Source organism: Betta splendens, chromosome 2, assembly GCF_900634795.4.
Source record: "Betta splendens chromosome 2, fBetSpl5.4, whole genome shotgun sequence".
Lineage (NCBI taxonomy): Eukaryota > Metazoa > Chordata > Actinopteri > Anabantiformes > Osphronemidae > Betta > Betta splendens.
Window position 1 is genome coordinate 19,040,516 of NC_040882.2, and position 17,393 is coordinate 19,057,908.

Sequence of the window (17,393 nt, forward strand, 5' to 3'; positions counted from 1 at the left end):
ACCAGAGCATTTTGCCCTAACAGGCCTTAAATGTGCCTTTATTTGACAGATAAGGAGCTAATGTGATGATTACAAGGCCTAATTTAGACGCTGAGTCATTTATTTTATCCTGATCTGGTAGGAGAGGCCGCAGCCAAGAGAGTCCAAGAGAAACAAGTGATGTGAGTTGCTTTAGAGAAGGAAGCTAGTGAAAGTACAAGAGTTCCTAGGAACTCTTGAACTTGTGACACACAGGAATGAAGTCAAGGGCAATACTTCTCTAAAGCAACATGAAGTTAGGGACTAAGAGGAAGCTGCTCTGAAAGTAGAGTAATATTATTAGAAAGTCAGTCTGTGTGAACCTACTTCATTTAGAAACACGCACACACAAACACTGGCTCCATCTCAGACTTTTCCAGACTCTGATGGAGCCCTGCTGCTTTTAAAGGTCAAAGGTTAAAAGGTTAGCGTTAGGGTCAGCAGACAATTTTTAAATGTGTGTGTGTGTGTGTGTGTGTGTAAGAGGAAAAAAAGAGAGAGTCAGTGGCAGCTTAGTCATCAAGAAAGAAATTCCAGATGCTGAGGAATTTGTCTTAGTGAGTGTGTGTGTCAACAAGAGGAGAGGTCATGAGAACAGCAGAGAACACAAATACACCACCAAGGCCCAGCATTTCAGGAATAACTCTAACTCTAACTGTCAAGGTTAACTGTTGTTTACTATTGTTGCTGTTATTATGCAGTTTGTAGTCGAGTCAAAACCAACGTTATGTGAATGTTGTAGTTTAGTATTTTTTAAACACCATTCTTCGAAATAAAACATTCTTATATACAATTTGAATTTGAACGTCTCTTCATTTGACGGATGGCAGCCGTTAACTCCCAAAAAGTTGGGAGGTGTCCTGACTTTGTTTTCTCCCATCTGGCGGTCGAATGTGACCTTGGAGGCTCGTTCTCCGGGATCACTTCCTGTTTCAGATCAGGCTTTTGTTCTCATTAAATCAGAGACCACACAAAGTATATTCTGTTTATTTGGTATCAGCAAAATAAAAAAGTCTCACAGTGATTAAAAACCCTGAAACCAGAGTCCAACAAACTGTGAAAGCCAGAGGGTGAATGAAAACATTTGATTTTTTTGGTTCGCATTAAGGTTTTGGCGCAACACAGACTGTTTAATTAGCGGTTTCTGCGTCGAGCACCATCCTCTGCATGTGAGTCCAGAGCGAGGCTGCGCTGACCGGCCACTATGTGCCTCTTTGTGCTTCTCGTCATCATGGTAACTGTCTGTGCTCATTAAAAAGTTCCCATCGCTGCAGAAAAGCGCCGATGAGTCTGTTGCTGCTGTTGGCTTCACTTCCTCCTGACATCTTTCATCGTCTGTCAGAGTCGAACCGGATCCTCCTCGGAGCGAAGCTCCTTGCAGGCTTTGTCTGGCTGCTGGTCCTGTCCCTCAGATAGTGGTGGCTGACTTGACTTTGGAGGAAAGGACTTGTCGGAACCTCCTCTTCAGCTCCTGCATGTTTGGAGATTTGGGCCGGGCCAGGTGGAGGCCTGCTCGCCTCTTCTCCCCGTTCCCTCCCCCCAAAGCTCGGCTCACCTGGAGGTCAGCAAACACAGAACTCAACGGAATGAAGCTGAGTAGGTGAATTACGCCTGAAGGTGGTGTCAACAGATATGAATATATTATTATAATAATGTCCCTGAAATCACTTGATGTGTTTCTGATCACATGTATTATGACATTTGTCAGTAATGAAGCTACATAGAAGCTCCTTTCAGCTTTATCTAAACTTGACTTCAAATATTTCTTATTTCTACTAAATTGTGCCCTATATGAATTATATTAATATGCTGAGATGAAAGAAATAAAGAGGTGAATATTTGGGCTCTAACTAACAGTCCCACCTCCTGGCAGAGGTGGAGGAAGGCGGTGTGGACCCCCTCGTGGTTCTCTCTGGCCGAGGCCTCAAAGTAAACGCCTCCTGTGGGGAGAGGCAGACTTTAGGTCAGGTCCTTATCTCCGAGATAACGCTCAGCATTCTCCATTCGCAAGACAGGAGCAGGAGGGGGACGTGCTGGGTAACCTTCCCTTCATTTACATCATCCACACGCGCCACAAGAGCGTGCAAACTGGTGAGAAGCCTTGACTTGGCGGGCTATGACAGTGATAACAGACGCGGGTGAAGGTGTCAGACCTAGCGAAGATGCTAACGTCTCGCCCTCGTCTGCCGGCACCTGTCGGGCTCGGAGCAGGTCGCTCTTGTTTCCAACCTGCGGCAGATGACAGACGACAGGCCTGAGGTCAGGTGTTGGGGTCAGTGGGCGGCTGTTACCGTCTCGTCCCGACAGACGGCAAAGACACAGTCACACAAATGGAATCCATAGCGGAGCTCTAATGTGACTGACCAGTATAATAGGGATGTTTCCAGACGGGTGAATGCGCCTGACGTGCTGGTACAGCGGCTGGACGGTGCGGTAGCTGCTGCTGTCCGTGATGGAGAACACCAGCACGTAGCCGTCGGCCCAGTAGATGGACCTGCGGGACGAGAGCACACGGTTACGACGGCCGGCGCCGGCGTCGGAGCCCGGCTCATGTTGAAGCCCGGTCGCACCTGTTGATCTGCTCCTGGCAGTACAGGCCCTCGGCGTCGTCCTGCAGACACAGGGCACACACACTCAGCGGAGGAGGCGACGTTCGCCGTCGCGGCGCGCTCGCGGCGCAGGTGGTGCACGTTTAAAGGGCGCCCCGCCAGGACAAGCGGCTGCCGGTGGACAAACGCCGGCTGCGCCAGGCCGCAGACCACCCGGCTGCGCCGGGAAACCAGCGATTTCAACTCGCGCTCGGGGGAATTCGTGGAACTGGCCTCATCCACACACCGTGAAAGCATGAACACCAGGCACAAGAGCAGAGTCGCTGACTGGGCTTTTCCTTCCAGTCAATCCAATTAAAAAAGTCCAGCCTTTCCTGCGCGCAGACATTATTCCAGTCCAACCTCTGGCAGCTGGTCACCATCATCCTCCATCCTGCCAGGAGGAACTTCCTCACCCTCACTTATCTCCCCCAGTCAAGGAAATGAGCAGCTCGGAGGCCTGGTTCTGTAAACAGCCAGGGCACCAGGCCGTGGGGCGCGCTGCTCTCATTATACACATCGCGCGCAGGGAGATGGTCCTAAGGTCACTTCCTCTCACTTCAAATACATTCCTGGAACGCTGCTCTGCGATGAAACGGTGATTTGTGGCTGCCTTTGTTTCAACTCTGAAATACGAAGCAGCACTGACGTGGGGCGGGTTCTTCTCCTTAGTGAACTCTTTAACCCAGCGTTTATTATTCCTTCACTCAATTTGTGAGTGCATTTGTCCTGAAACGTATTTTATTGTGGAGAGGTGGTGCCTAGGCCCCAAATCACTGAGCGAGAGAGTTACTCAGCGAGTAATTAGTAAAACGTCTCATTTACTGCTAAAGACGCATTTCAGCCGTTTCAGATTATAAACAAGGGGACGGAACCTCTGGCTGCCGCGTCTCTGTGTCAGTGAGGTACCTGGAGAGCGACGCAGGGAGTATCCTGGATCTGAAGAGACACTTCCTCCCCATCCAGCGTGACCTTTCTGGAGTAGAGCGCTCCTGTGGAGCACGAAAGAGGCAGCAGGACGGATGAATGAGCGGGTCGATAGTGGAATTTCTCTCCACAAACAATGTTTGCAGACAGGAATCAGTCACTGAATGTGCTCATTTTTGCTGCCTACTCGGACAGAAACTCACCCGTGTTGGCTTCGTAGTCCCCGATGAAGCGCTTGGTCAGAAACCTGACAATCAGAGCTGAAAAGATAAAAAATGAGACTTCATCCCTTTTCTCTTAAACCTCACTAATCCTAGATAAAAGGTGGAGCTGGTGCTTTTCATGCAGCTGAATCATAGTGTAAGAAACTGTCCTATATTATACCACAGGGATTGGTACTGGACATTCATTCATCTTTGCCAAACTTGGTTCTGAACATTTCCACATCACAGGGGTGACGTAAACAAACAGGCCCAAAGTCTGAACTGAGCGAATGATTTACCAGCGCTGGGAATGTGATGCAGTCATTTCATGCATCATCTTGTCTCTCTGGATTTTGGATTCAGAACATTGTTTATCCAAGTCTTGTACATTTTGGTAGTGTAAAGATATTAGACAATAAAGGGCCACTCCTGTAGTTGGGTGATGCAGTTTTATAAAGATGGAGAGATCCTGTCTACACTCAAGCAGCAAATGTTTAGTTTTTCTATATGGCTCCAAATCCCAGAGTTCTGCGTTTCCCATAATGCACCTTGATAAGAGCTTTATTTGGACCTGCTGCCTGATACAATATGAGGTTGTGTCAGCCTCTGTGATAGAATGAGTCTATTGGACTAAGACACAAGTTTACTGGTAACAAAATGAGTAGAGCTGAGTTGGACTGTGCTGTTTAACGACTGCCTGAGCTTTATTAGGACTTATAAAAGCCTCACTTACCACACGTCTGATAAATTAGCTACTTGTAGTGAGCTAAACACTCACTGGTATGTTTAGTCTACCCTCCAAAACAATGGCAGCTTCGTTTTTGCTTTGTTGTCTATGTTTAAGTGCACGTTCATTTATTTTGAAAATCCTCATCTCAATGCATCAAATCAAAGACAGTGCATATTTTAGACTGACGGTGCATCTTTTTCCTTGCAGGTTCCTATCAGTTATTTCTAACACGTTTTCATTATTTCTGGAGGTGCCCAATTTTCAAAATAAGACTCTGTAATCATACATCAAAGGTTTCTTTAATGCTTCTATGCTATTATAATACTTGTGCACTTGAGACTTAGATTTGTGATAATTTACTTAATAAAACTGCCACCACAGCTTTGAACTAAATGCCATTCACATTCAAATACAAAGTCCAAATGTACAACAGTCAGTTTAAGAAGCTTCATGCAAAACTGGCAGAAAACAAACAACATTAGTCATAACACTTAGGAGATCCGATGTCAAACAAACACCTAGAAATAAAAGTGGGTATCAAGTTTGTGCTGGAGTATTTTTATGGCATTTTTAATTACTTTGTCAATAAGAGTGTCAAAATGCGCCCTCTGCTGCCGCGATGCCCGATTAATAACCAACATATCAGCTGTGTCACTTGAAGCTTTATTTCTACGGCAGTAAAATGAATTAATCTCAACTCTAGTATAACACTAGCGAGTTTAAACTGTGTTTATTATGGTGCTGATCTACATCGGCACCATTATCTAGTATATCACTGCGGAACACATCCGTGTTAAGACAATCTTCAAGCATTTACATTAATTTGCAGAACAGTCGTAAAAATAAACCCGTACCGGTTTTCCCGACGTTGCTCGCCCCCAGAACCACGATCTTCACCGTCTTGTTGGGCACACAGTCCAGCAGGGGATACTCTGGTATGGGAACCAGCAAGAAGTTGCCAGATCCGCTGCTGTTCATGGTTCCCGGAGCAGGGTCGCCAGTTAGCCGCATTTAGCTCCCCTCTACCCCCAGAACCGCCCGGACTTGTGTGGGAAGGAACGAGGTTCACCCCAGGATTCCCATGATGCTCCTGCGGAGACAGAGACGGTCCGTTGAAGTATCCTCTAGTTTACTCTTCGCTATAAAGCTGCTTAAAATTCATTGAGAAATTCCTCTGGGATTCAAAACCCAAATATTTTCCATGTGTCCCATTTCCAGCAAAGAGCCTATTTAAAGACAAGTTTTTTTTACTCGTCAGTGGTTCATTTAGACACGAGAGGTTCTCTTTCACACACTGCGCACAAGTAATGACAAAGTGTCCCGATTCCGAAGGCTGCTGACCGCGCACAGAGCGCACGCAGCGAGCCAGAGGGAGGAGGGATGAAGCCCCGGACCATCCCCACTAATGATCCCAGGGGACCAGTCGGGCTGCTCTTCCCAGCCTGGACTCCAACACCGTTAACCTCCCAAAGTCCTGTATCCTGAACCAAAAAGTATCAACCCCTTCGCTGTTTATATAGAAACCTACACATGGACATCTGAATCTTAACGCAAACAAATTCTGCAATTGATTTCAAGCTGTCTTTCTCTTTAATAGTACTTAAACGCAACGAAGCGATTATTCGTTTGCATTAAAAGAAATAAAACAATCTAATGATAAATCCTCGACTTATAAACCGAAAGAAAAGATGTTGGTGGTGACAATGAGAACAGACGCAATCCCACAGTCTGCAACTCAGAGCACCCGCCCGCTGATTTCAGCCTTGTCAAGAGAATCGAGCGAACCTGACCCGAGTTGCGCGTCCGTGACTCTCCTTCACAGCTGTTTCAAGCTCAGGCTGGACTACAGGAAGTGGTTTAAAGTCAGACAGAAACACAGCAGACAATACCGGAAGTGGCGTTGTCAAAAACGTACCCAAGATAAAATAAAATAATCCAACTCGAAGAAGCAGCTGTTCTTTGGGTCTCCTGCGTTTTAGGCAAAGGCACAGGGATGAGGAATCGCACACCAACCACCTCAATCTCACATGAGAAACGCGCTGCACCATTTCTTAAGAGTTTGACTTATTTTGAAAATCCACAAGGAAGTGGTCCGCGCAAGTCCGTGTGACTTGTCAGCGCTCGTAGACAGGAGCAGGAGGCTCTGCTGGAGCTCTGCAGCCGCATCGGCTCTCCTAATTTCCACATCGGGGTTCGGTCCAACATGGCGGCTTACGGATGGAAATACTGATGACAGTCCGAAAGATCGCCTCGATTTGTACGATGGTAAGAAGCGGAGTCCGGGCTGTAGCGCCGCGGCTTGTGCTCCGCTGGGTCGGTCCGGTGCCTGGGCTGCGCAGCCCGGACGCTAGGCTAGCTTCGCTGCTAGCATGTTCGCCCACCTCCCGGGACAACACGAGAATAACACACAGGTTGTGAAAGTTGCAAGGCGGCTCTGTGGCCGCACCGGTGTCGCGGCTTTGTCAAACAACAGCGCGAGAACACGCGCCGCCCGTGGTCGCGCGACATTTTATTAGCCGGGGTCGGTTTGCTGGCTTGTTTGTTTGTTTACACCGAAAGGGCAGGGTTGACCAGCGGACTAACTAGCTAGCTTAGCCTGCTAGCCACACACACACACACACACACAAGCGTGAACAGAGTTGTTTACTCGCTGCTTCTTCCAGGTGAAAGCCCATTCTCGTTGTGTTTGAAGCGGTCCGGTCTTTGTTCGGCTGCGTGTCAGCACACTGATGAATTCACTCCCAAACGGAGTGAAGCGCTACACATCTGTAGATGGGGTGGATGTAAACTCTGACGTGATGCCTCAGCGCGTCCACCTGATGCGGGGACGCAGCGTTTCCTGTCACGGGAGACTCCCCGAACGTTCCGCCGGATAGAACCCTTGGCTGCTCATCACGATCCAGTTCCTAAAGCCGTCCGTTCTCATTCACTTGAAACCTCCCTTATAGCCGTGTATTCGCAAGGAGGGCCCCGTGTACTCTAGCGTTACGCCTCGGACTTCAACTGGAGACTAATCTCGCCCTTTTTGTAGCCTTGTACATAATTCAGTGCACTCGAGTGCTTTGCTCAGAGGCACTTCAGCTCGGCGAGAGCTCCTCGGCTCATACTGTCCCAGGCGACGAGGAGCGACCTGTTTGGCAGATGGCTAGAGAGATGTCCGGGCTGAAACACCAGGCACCGCTGGGCTGCTTCGGTTTAACACGTGCGACGCGACAGCCCCGTCTTCGTCTGACGCCGCGGCTAAATCACAGACACGAGGGCGAGAAGGGATTAAGCTCCGCGTGCAAAGCGAGCCCGCACCTTTCAGGGCCGACAGACGGCTGAGCAGACGTCACAGAGATGCCTGATGCTGCCTCTTTATTTTGTGGAGCTGCTGATGGTGTGTGTGTGTGTGTGTCTGTGCGTGCAGCGTGTCCGCTGCCACACGCGACATCCTTTCACTGCTGTGTTTGACACGCGCCAACGAGGCTAACTATTAGCTGTGGCTGGTTCATTTGTTCATTTGCTGGTTCTTTGGCACACTACCAGTTGCTGCCCGGAAGGTGTTTGTGTGTTTGTTTGTGTGTGTTTGTCCTCATGGCATGTCATTAGCAGAAGCTGGGCAGAACTGAAAAGACTCCCGAGTATTCGTACAATATCAGCATGTTGGGGATGTTTCAGAACCAGATACTGCACACATCTGTTATAATAAGAATTGTAGAAATGAAATGGTAAAGATGTGTGTTGTTCATCAGCTACAGTGAATCACACTGTTGCAATATTTAAATGTGCAGGTGTGTCCCATTACTTCTGATGAGGGCTGCTGATGCCTCAGGAGTTTTTGATTGTTCGGGTAATGTGTAATTAACACAACATTCTCGATTGTTAATGTCTCAACCTATTTTAAATTGGTTAATTGTATTCCAAAATCACAAAGGGTTGCATGCCAGTCAGAGGAATATTTAATATTGGAAAGCTTTTGAAAAAAACATCAGTATAAGTAAGATGTGTAAAGGAACAATCTACCTGCACTAGTATGAGTAAAAAAAATCAAAATGTCAGTTACTGCTCCTGTGACAGAGTCAGAAAGCAGCACTGTACACCAACCAGCTCAAACCATCATTGATCAGGAGTCTCCAGCTTTAGTTGCATATTGTAACCTTAACGTCAGTGCTGCAGACTTAAAATATTGTCCCTGCATTGTGGTTGCTAGCTCCGTTCCTCTGCAGATTTCTTGCTTGGTTCCTCTTTTACATGACAGAATAAAGTTAACAGTGATAAAACACTGAAGTTATTAAGTTAAAAAAAATTATTGAGGAAACACATTTTTTTTTCTCAGTGTCAGCTGCTTAACTGCATTCAGGGAAAGCTTAAGACAACAGTTAAGAAAACAAAAGATTATGATGATATCCTTTGGACTTGATGATTGTTAAGCAGCCGAGGACTAAGCAGTGGCGGAACCCTTGTTGTTGTATCTCGTTCACTGACGCTGGTGTGGGTCTGTGTGTTTACGCCGCGCTTCACACCACACACCGTTAAGTTCGCTTTCATTTCCATCACTTCAGGAAACGGCGTGTGTTTGTTTGCCTCGTGCGGTCATTAAGCCTTTTTCCATTTTTGCAGACATATTTCCCAGCCGCCCTGTTTACTCCCGTGACATTAGAAAGTCTGTTTTTCGAGGGCACCCCTGTGCTTGTTGGATAAACAGCCTCTGCCAGGCCTTCGCCTGCTCGCCTCTAACTGACCTCACGCTCTGCAGTGTGACGATGAGTAACAGCAGTGTGACTCCACACATGCAGCCTGTTGTTCCTAATGGGAACGCTGCATCATCATCATCATCGTCCCTTTCATCTCTGCTGCATTAATACAACTCAGGCCAAATACTGTATCTTTTTTTATGACAGATCTTGTTTTATGAGATCAATAAGAGGCTTTACATAATATTCCTCTCTGAATGAGCCCAGACACAGTCACAGCATGTAGCTTCATTATTAATAAAGAATGGACCTGGCTGAGTGTTCATCATTAGTTACTCTGATGAAATCCCATGTTTTCATTACAAAGGTGCTTTTAAAGGAAATCTAACGAGAAGAAAACTAGAACAGAGAAAGAAACGCAGCTGCAGCAAACGGATGGTTAAGCATCCAGCAGAGAGAAACTACAGCAGGAAAAAGAGAACAATGGGGAGGAAACGAGGACAAAGCAGGGTTCTCCAACAACAGCTTTACTGAAATGACAGTATCAAAGGTTAAATATTTGAAGGAGCGTTAACTGTATTTAAAGTGTTTCAAACAGAGGAGGAGGCCGATATTAAACCTGCGTTTCTCTTTTCATTCAGGGCGCCAATGCCTCTACCTTGGAAAAGGAGATTGGACCAGAACAGTTTCCTGTTAATGAACACTACTTTGGACTGGTGAACGTAAGTCAACTTTCTGCTGCTTCTCATCATTGGGCTTCGGCAAAGCCTCAGCGTCTCTAAGTGTTTCCTCACTTGCAGCAAAGAGGATGCACCCACTTAACACCTGCCCAGTCCTCCTCTGGCCTCGGTCCAGCCTGTGAATACTCACACTTGGCTCCAGCCCTTTTTCCTGTGATACCGGTGCCCCTCAGCTGGTGCAGGTTGCAGGGAAACATGGTGTTCACAACACGCTCTCCACTCAGTCCTTTGTGCTTCTCTGTCCCTGTGTGTCTCTCTCTAGTTTGGCAACACCTGCTACTGTAACTCTGTGCTGCAGGCTCTGTATTTCTGCCGACCGTTCAGGGAGAAGGTGTTGGCGTACAAGGTACGTGCTGAGTGAGACGCTGTAGCTGTATGATCTACAGTAGCTTCACAGCCTACTGATTAAAGAAGGCACTCGAACAGCATTTAGATCCAACCATTGGCCAATATTTAATGAATGTTTCTAGACATCTGTTTTGACAATAGAAGATGCTGCAGCGGCTACTGGTGCAGAATGAGCCTGTTACACCAGCATTGCGTCATGTTTGTATCCGCAGTGCTGCTGAGCTAGCTCCAAAACCCTGAAAATCATGAATCACAAAGTCATTCACATCTAATCTCTAGTTCAGATTGCACCTTTGTGCACGTACTGCCTGTAGCCATATTTTCTCTGTAGGAAGCGGAAGAAAATAAATCCATCATTGCTGAAGAAACTGATCAGAACCTTTTATACCCCCCCCCCCAGGTGCAGCCGCGTCGTAAGGAGTCCCTCCTCACCTGTCTGGCTGACCTGTTCAACAGCATCGCCACGCAGAAGAAGAAAGTCGGAGTCATTCCTCCAAAGAAGTTCATCTCGCGGCTGAGGAAGGAGAACGGTAACGGCATGAAGCGTTTTGATTTCTCAGCGCTGCCATGTGCAGCTGTTGCATCTGTCAGTATCTTAAACACACCACTTCCTGCATTCTCCTTTGGGAAGCATCCGCTCAAGCCAGGTGTTTCTTTCATCAGCTCTTTGGTTTGTTTCTTTTGAATCGGCTCGGTTTCAAAGTGAACTCGTGCAGCTGGAAGGACTGACTGGTGAGGGAGGGGGAGAGGGAGGGAGGACTCATCAGTCTCACAGCTGAGGGAATAGAAATGTCAGCCAAGAAAATCAATAAAAAGATGATACAGTCTTAATTGGCTCTATTTGTCCTCACTAACATGCCGACATCCTCTGCACTATTTTCTGTTCTGTCTTTCTTTCTTCCTCATCTGTTTCTATTTTATTTCCACCAAATTCCTCTTTTCACTTCTCTGTACATCGTTTGTTCCTTTGCTGTATAATTCACCACACTATGTTGTTTCTACCTCTGTAGAGCTGTTTGACAACTACATGCAACAGGATGCCCATGAATTCCTCAACTACCTCCTCAACACCATCGCAGACCTTCTCCAGGAGGAGAAGAGCCAGGAGCGACAGCAGAACGGGAAGCTGGTGCAGAACGGGGGAGGAGGGGGGGGAAGCGAGGGGGGAGGAGGAGGAGGAGGGGAAGGGGAGGGGGGAAAGGAGACGCAGCAGACGTGGGTCCACGAGATCTTCCAGGGAACACTGACCAACGAGACGCGTTGCCTCAACTGTGAAGCCGTAAGTATCAAACATAGTCTGACATTTAACATGTCACCGTTTGTTTCCAGTCATAGTCCTGCTTTAAAAATCATTTCCATCCATTCATGTTGCAGGTGAGCAGTAAAGACGAGGACTTCCTGGATCTGTCGGTGGATGTGGAGCAGAACACCTCCATCACACACTGTCTCAGGTACATCGTTAGCTTTTTTTCTGTCAATGACAATGAACTGTGTTCACAATGAACTGTGTTCATTGTCCGTGTGCGTTTCCTGTTTTAGGGGCTTCAGCAACACAGAGACTTTATGCAGTGAATACAAGTACTACTGTGAGCAGTGTCGCAGTAAACAGGAAGCCCAGAAAAGGTGAGGAGACGAGCGGCTTGTGATTTCCTGCTGCGCATGTTTAGTATCTGACACCTTCCTCTCTTTTGGGGGTCATTAATTCCAACCCCTGGTCTGTTCAAAACGTACACTACCAAGTCAAAGTGTGGCGTCACAAATGAACACGATGTTTGCACATGATGCAGCTGTGACCAGACACCAGCCTCACAAAGGGCCCGGAGCTGTCAGGCGTTCAACAAAGATGACAGCTGCAACATTAGCCGCGAATGAGGGTGAGGGTCAGAGTTTCCAGTGTCACAGTAAAGCTACACCGCAGCTATAGGCGGCTCAGCGCCTGAGCAGAGCGCAGTGGAAAAGCGTCTGACATTTGGCCGATCTGCATCAACGTCATCAGGCGTGAAACGCATTCTGGTTTCTGTTTACTCAGTCTAACTTCATTCTTAGTGCGGTCTCAACTACTGCTGCCTCCGTGCAGCCGCGCAGGTTGCCTGTGCCCATAAGCACACAGCTACATGTGCAGCACAACCGCTCAACAGAACAGAGGGTCACAGCTTGTTACATTGACCACATCACACGCTGCCATAGCAACCAGTCAAGGCTTTCCTGTCACTGTGAGACGCTGATCTGGGCCACGGCGGCGCTTATTAACCGCGGCACGGCGGCGTGAGAACCGCTGGACCGCTCCGCGCCGACAACACGCCGTCTCACTGCGCGTCTCCCCGTCAGGATGAGGGTGAAGAAGCTGCCGATGATCCTCGCCCTCCACCTGAAGCGATTCAAATACATGGACCAGCTGCACCGCTACACCAAGCTGTCCTACCGCGTGGTCTTCCCCCTGGAGCTCCGCCTCTTCAACACATCCGGCGACGCCACCAACCCCGACCGCATGTACGACCTGGTGGCCGTGGTCGTGCACTGTGGCAGGTGGGTCCGCGGGGCAGCGCAGATGTTAACATGCATGCGAGTCCCTCAAACACCGGCCGCCAGTACTTCCAGACTAGTTTTTTAACCTCTGGTCTCTCTGCGCTGCAGTGGTCCCAACCGTGGACACTACATCACCATAGTGAAGAGTCATGGCTTCTGGCTGCTCTTTGACGACGACATTGTTGAGGTGAGATATAAGAGCATGCGACTAAAAAAAATACACTTGGATAAATTCATCTGGAGATTTTTTTAATGTTAAAGTAAGGTATTTTTAACACACATTCAAAATGACACATAAGATAAGGTGTTTGGTCAGAACATTGTGAATGTACGAATGAAATGAAACGTAAACAGGACAAAGTGGAACCTGAGTGATTATGGAGCAGGACTCACTTGACGACTAGTGGACGAGGTCGTCAGCTGCTTCTTGGTCTCCTTTTGTGTTTCTTCTTCCTTCTCTACCACCCGTGCACCTTTAGATTTTTCCACTGAAATGTGACAGGTGCTACTGTACACGTCTGCTCCACAGTGCGGCCGTTCCTGCTCTCGCTGTCATCCCCTCCTTTTTCTGGTTATTTTTAACTGGGGTCTGTTGAGATCACGAAGGCTCTGCTGATTCTCTGCAGCTTCTGCTGGAACATCATCTGCCTTCCTCTTTAAAGTGGAGACACGAGAAAACACAGTCTGTGTTGACACACATCGGCACAGTGGCGGTGGTGATGAGGAATTTATTAATGTGGCCAAATCCTGCAGCCTGTTACAAGCAAATGGAATCTGAAGCCAAACACATGATGTAGGTCCTCAGCAGCCGGCAGCCGACCACACCTAGCTACGGCAAAGCAGGCCTTCAGTGGGTCATAAGCAGCATGCAGCAATCAAAGTCAGTAATAGGAGAACAGAAGCAGCTTCCTCGGCTTGTTTAGATTGTGGGCATCTCACAGCTGACCTGGGTTGTGTTACTTCGAGCCTCCCTGACAGTGGGTGAGGTCGGAGCAACCATCCAGGGCCAGTGTATAAAAGATTTTCCACTATGATGGGAACATCTGGTCCCACCAGCAGGAACTGGCATGGTTCTGTATGGTTCTGCTGACTTTGCAAAGTTGCAGCGACGGCTTTCAGAGATTTACTGCCTCGTTCATTCTGCCTCTGCTCTTAGTTCTGGGAAGCACTTTTGTTAGTTGGTTTTCTGCACCACACTCAGTTCAACACAATCTCCTAAGTGGTAACAAACCATTTTACTATGGGGCTAAACAAATTTAAGGTAATGCTATCAGCTCATAAATGATGTATGCATAAATGATGTCATCAATTTTAATTCACCTCACTCTGGAATTTAACTGGTGACCAGTATCTAATGACTCTAGCTTAACATGAACACCGGCGGCACTGGGAGCTGCCACACCTTAACATACTGGTCAGAAGCCACGGGAGGGTAGATTTACTGTACTGCTGTGGTCATGTTACTCCAGACCAACCTGAGAACCATGTTTACTGTAAGTCTCGTCCAACCTCTGTCTTCGCTTACAGAAAATCGACGCACAGGCGATCGAGGAGTTCTACGGCCTGACATCGGACATTTCCAAGAACTCTGAGTCAGGATACATCCTGTTTTACCAGTCCAGAGACTGAAGCGGCCCGCGGTGGATCCCCAACAGGCTGTCACTCAGCAGAAGAGGAGGGTCATGGCTGCCAAGCGTCCAGGCTTCATTCCCAGTTGACGGGGCTTCGCACTGGAGCACCTCCTGGGTCTTTTAAGATGCAGCCTCCTGGATTACAAGCTTTTCAACCCTCTGAGTCCACATTGCAAAAAAAAAAAAAGCACCTTAAATAACAAGATGGCTGACTCAGTAACACTCACTTTGCACTGTGGCATCCAGTGAGAGCACTGAGTAACACCAATCCAAGAGGCTGACATCGGTGTGTGCACGGCGGCCTGTCCTGGAGGCAAGAGACGTGTGGACACGATGCAGAGACCAATCAGCTGTTAAGGAAGATGCATCGGCGGCCGCCACGGTGTCCATGTTTCCATGTAAAGCCCTCCTTAGCTTTACGCTAACACACAGGCAACTTACATTCATAATAGAAAAAAAACACTTTTTCCTCTGGAGCCAGAGAAATGTCTGCTAATATGTAAACAAAGCCACTGACACTACCTTTTAGCAGGCGAATAGCTTGAACAAGGCCGTGATGCGTTTGATGGTTTTGCAGTGTTTGTACCAGGCAGTGGTGCTGAGAACATACAGTTCTAGTAAAATGAAAGCCAGATAGATCCGTCTGACCAGTAGACAGCGTTCTGTCCAGCTGATTAAGAACCAGTCAGTGTTTATTAATTAGACATGTGTTACTGTTAAATGCAGTGATCAGCATCCTGCAGCAGAGCTGGAACATTTTGGAACAACTCGATCTTCAAGGCCAGAAAAGGACGAGCTGTTCATCAGCCGGTTAGCTGAGCAGTTACTGGTGTGTTGGGCTATTTATGGGTGATTTGGAGGAGCTGAATCCTCAGACTAACTTTTATTAGGCAGGCATTACATGGCTTTTAACAGCAAGCACATTTTTCTTTTTGCTTTTCCAAAGGTTTGTGTTGTTTTTATAAGGCTTGACTTCAAAATGTCAGAATATGCACATTTGTACCATTTTTTACAAGGGACACAAAAAACAAAGTTTTTTTTCCTTTTAGTCTGTTCTGACATCTGATCTGTCACACTACATGAAGCCTGAATGTTATGTAGTTGGTTAGTTTTAAGCTTTATTTATGAACAGGAAACCAACACATCTGTACAGACACCTGCAACAGCTGGTTCAATCCACCAGACGCAGGCGGATTTTCACTCCAGCTAGTGTTGCTCCTGCAGGTGTTCAGACCTTCATGTCACATGTTTGTACGTATTCCTCGTAGCCCTCAGTGATGCTGCCTGCTGGTCTGTAACTCTGCAACATGGTGTATTTAATGCCGTAAGTCCTTCTCTGCAGATGAAAATGGCTCTAAAAACCTGAAGTAGTACAATAGGAAATGATTCGGCGTGGCAACAACTTATGCTTTAATGCTAAGTCATACTGTTCAGTAACAGTAGCTGCTGCTTTTCAAAGCTATGACTGACAGTAAGTGCTTAACTAAAAAAAACTGTCATTACTGTATTGGCGTGTTGATTCTGGCAACTCATTATTCAGTGCTAAAACAAAAAACCTACTTGAGTGTTCAGAGAGTAAATGGATTTGGTTAAAGCACCGCTGGTGCTTTCAGTGAGTTGAAGACAGCCTTTACAGTAGGTGAACCCTGCTGATCGCTAAGTCCTCATTAAATGCCCAGATAGAACCCGATGGTCATCTCGAGTGCGTTTTACACCGTTGGCTGGACAGCAGCTCACTCCCAGGCCTCCGTCTGCAGATGGAAAAAGAATGGCGTGTTGCTCTTAGTAGCTGTAGGGTGTTTATATCTGACAGTACTTGAGTGGCCTGGGCATTGGGTCAGGTATTATCTGAATGTTAAAACCTACAGTAAAACAAATAGAAACCCTGCTCGACCAGTAAAACACACACAGAAGTGGCTTTCCCTCCTTTTTGACACAATTAAAACACATCGTCATTTTTCAGTAATTTATCAGCTTGATTAGCAGGAAGTCTTAACGAAACCAGAGCGCTGTCAGGTTTTACCAAGCAGCACAAGCGAACAGCCGAGTTCAGAAACTGGACCAGTGCGTTAGAGTCACCACACCTTTCCTCTTCCTTACAAATTCAACGAAGCAGTTAAAGGATGACGGTGCGCAACATATGAAGATCTTTAGTTTTACATTTTACATATAAATAAGCACCAAGAAGCACAAGCGGGCCTGACTTGGCAGATGAAGTCCACAGATTATGTTCCGACCTGGCCTCCACTTGTTTTTATGTAATGCAGTTTGATGGAAATCATTTTCCCAGACATTGTAATGTGTTGGTTGAATGGTTGACATGTTTGGCTTGAGAAAGCTTTGGACAGCACTGTTGAAACAAGGCTCTTCTTTTATTTAAATACTATTATGAATGTCTGTTAACTTTTTTCCTAGATGTTTCACTCTTTTTTGATATTTTACTAAATCTACTAGTCTACCATTGTTGTGTAGGCAGCTCTAAAGAATTGAGGATTTATTTTGCTTTAATGTTGGAAGAGAGGCTGATATGTACATAAATGCAGATTATGTTATTATTGGAATATAAATGATTGCTTGTTTGAAATAATCAGCAGACCCGTATCAGAAATGTAAGTTGATAGTAAACCAAAATGCCTGGTGCTTCAATTGGAACAAGTCCTGTTTGGTTTCCCAGGCAGCATCAACCAAACAGCCCCGAGTGAATCTGCTCACGTGTAATCTGGCTGGTCACACTGTACCACACAGGAAACAGGTTCTCTGAACAAAAAACTGCTGTGCAGAAGGTAATTAACTGAAAACTGTCACGTGTATCACTGTGTTAAAGGAAAAATCCACTTTAAAGTACATGAAATCAATTGTTTCTGTCTCTTCTCTTTGGCTTGCTCAAAAGCACAGAACAAATACTAAGAAAATAATCTGGGCACAAAATAAGCAGCAAATGCAAGAGTGCGACTGATGACAACAGGGAAACTGTCAACTAAGCCTCATTTAGTTCTTAATGAATTT

At 46.8% G+C, this 17,393-nt stretch overlaps 2 protein-coding genes across 4 annotated transcripts; one reads left to right on the forward strand and one right to left on the reverse strand.

The window, feature by feature from the left end:
- Positions 1–989: 989 nt before the first annotated feature.
- rasl11a (RAS-like, family 11, member A) lies at positions 990–7,809 on the reverse strand. 3 transcript variants are annotated; one of them, XM_029127380.3, is made up of 9 exons: positions 7,114–7,809; positions 5,321–5,556; positions 3,737–3,793; positions 3,516–3,598; positions 2,589–2,629; positions 2,383–2,512; positions 2,172–2,247; positions 1,882–1,958; positions 990–1,573 (listed from the first exon to the last, which is right to left on the reverse strand). In XM_029127380.3, the coding sequence occupies exons 2-9, from the start codon at positions 5,475–5,477 to the stop codon at positions 1,427–1,429; spliced, it is 768 nt and encodes a 255-aa protein (XP_028983213.1). In that variant the 5' UTR covers positions 5,478–5,556; positions 7,114–7,809; the 3' UTR covers positions 990–1,426. The 3 variants fall into 3 exon arrangements, with proteins under 3 accessions (XP_028983213.1, XP_028983222.1, XP_040923651.1); XM_029127389.3 differs by lacking the exon at positions 7,114–7,809 and adding an exon at positions 6,382–6,530; XM_041067717.2 differs by lacking the exon at positions 7,114–7,809 and adding an exon at positions 6,257–6,324.
- usp12b (ubiquitin specific peptidase 12b) lies at positions 6,538–17,242 on the forward strand. The gene is made up of 10 exons (XM_029127367.3): positions 6,538–6,731; positions 9,784–9,864; positions 10,145–10,228; positions 10,631–10,760; positions 11,241–11,509; positions 11,605–11,681; positions 11,770–11,853; positions 12,559–12,756; positions 12,865–12,943; positions 14,284–17,242. Exons 1-10 carry the CDS (start codon positions 6,684–6,686, stop codon positions 14,383–14,385), a joined length of 1,152 nt encoding a protein of 383 aa, XP_028983200.1. The 5' UTR covers positions 6,538–6,683; the 3' UTR covers positions 14,386–17,242.
- Positions 17,243–17,393: the final 151 nt, after the last annotated feature.

Coding starts and splice junctions, on each gene's coding strand:
- rasl11a (XM_029127380.3), bottom strand. CDS start 5,477: ATGCGGCTAACTGGCGACCCTGCTCCGGGAACCATGAACAGCAGCGGA. Junction 3,794..5,320: donor GAGCAACGTCGGGAAAACCG/GTACGGGTTTAT, acceptor TTATCTTTTCAG/CTCTGATTGTCAGGTTTCTG. Junction 1,574..1,881: donor TCCTCCACCTCTGCCAGGAG/GTGGGACTGTTA, acceptor GCTGACCTCCAG/GTGAGCCGAGCTTTGGGGGG.
- usp12b (XM_029127367.3), top strand. CDS start 6,684: ATGGAAATACTGATGACAGTCCGAAAGATCGCCTCGATTTGTACGATG. Junction 6,732..9,783: donor TCGCCTCGATTTGTACGATG/GTAAGAAGCGGA, acceptor CTTTTCATTCAG/GGCGCCAATGCCTCTACCTT. Junction 10,229..10,630: donor AGAAGGTGTTGGCGTACAAG/GTACGTGCTGAG, acceptor CCCCCCCCCCAG/GTGCAGCCGCGTCGTAAGGA.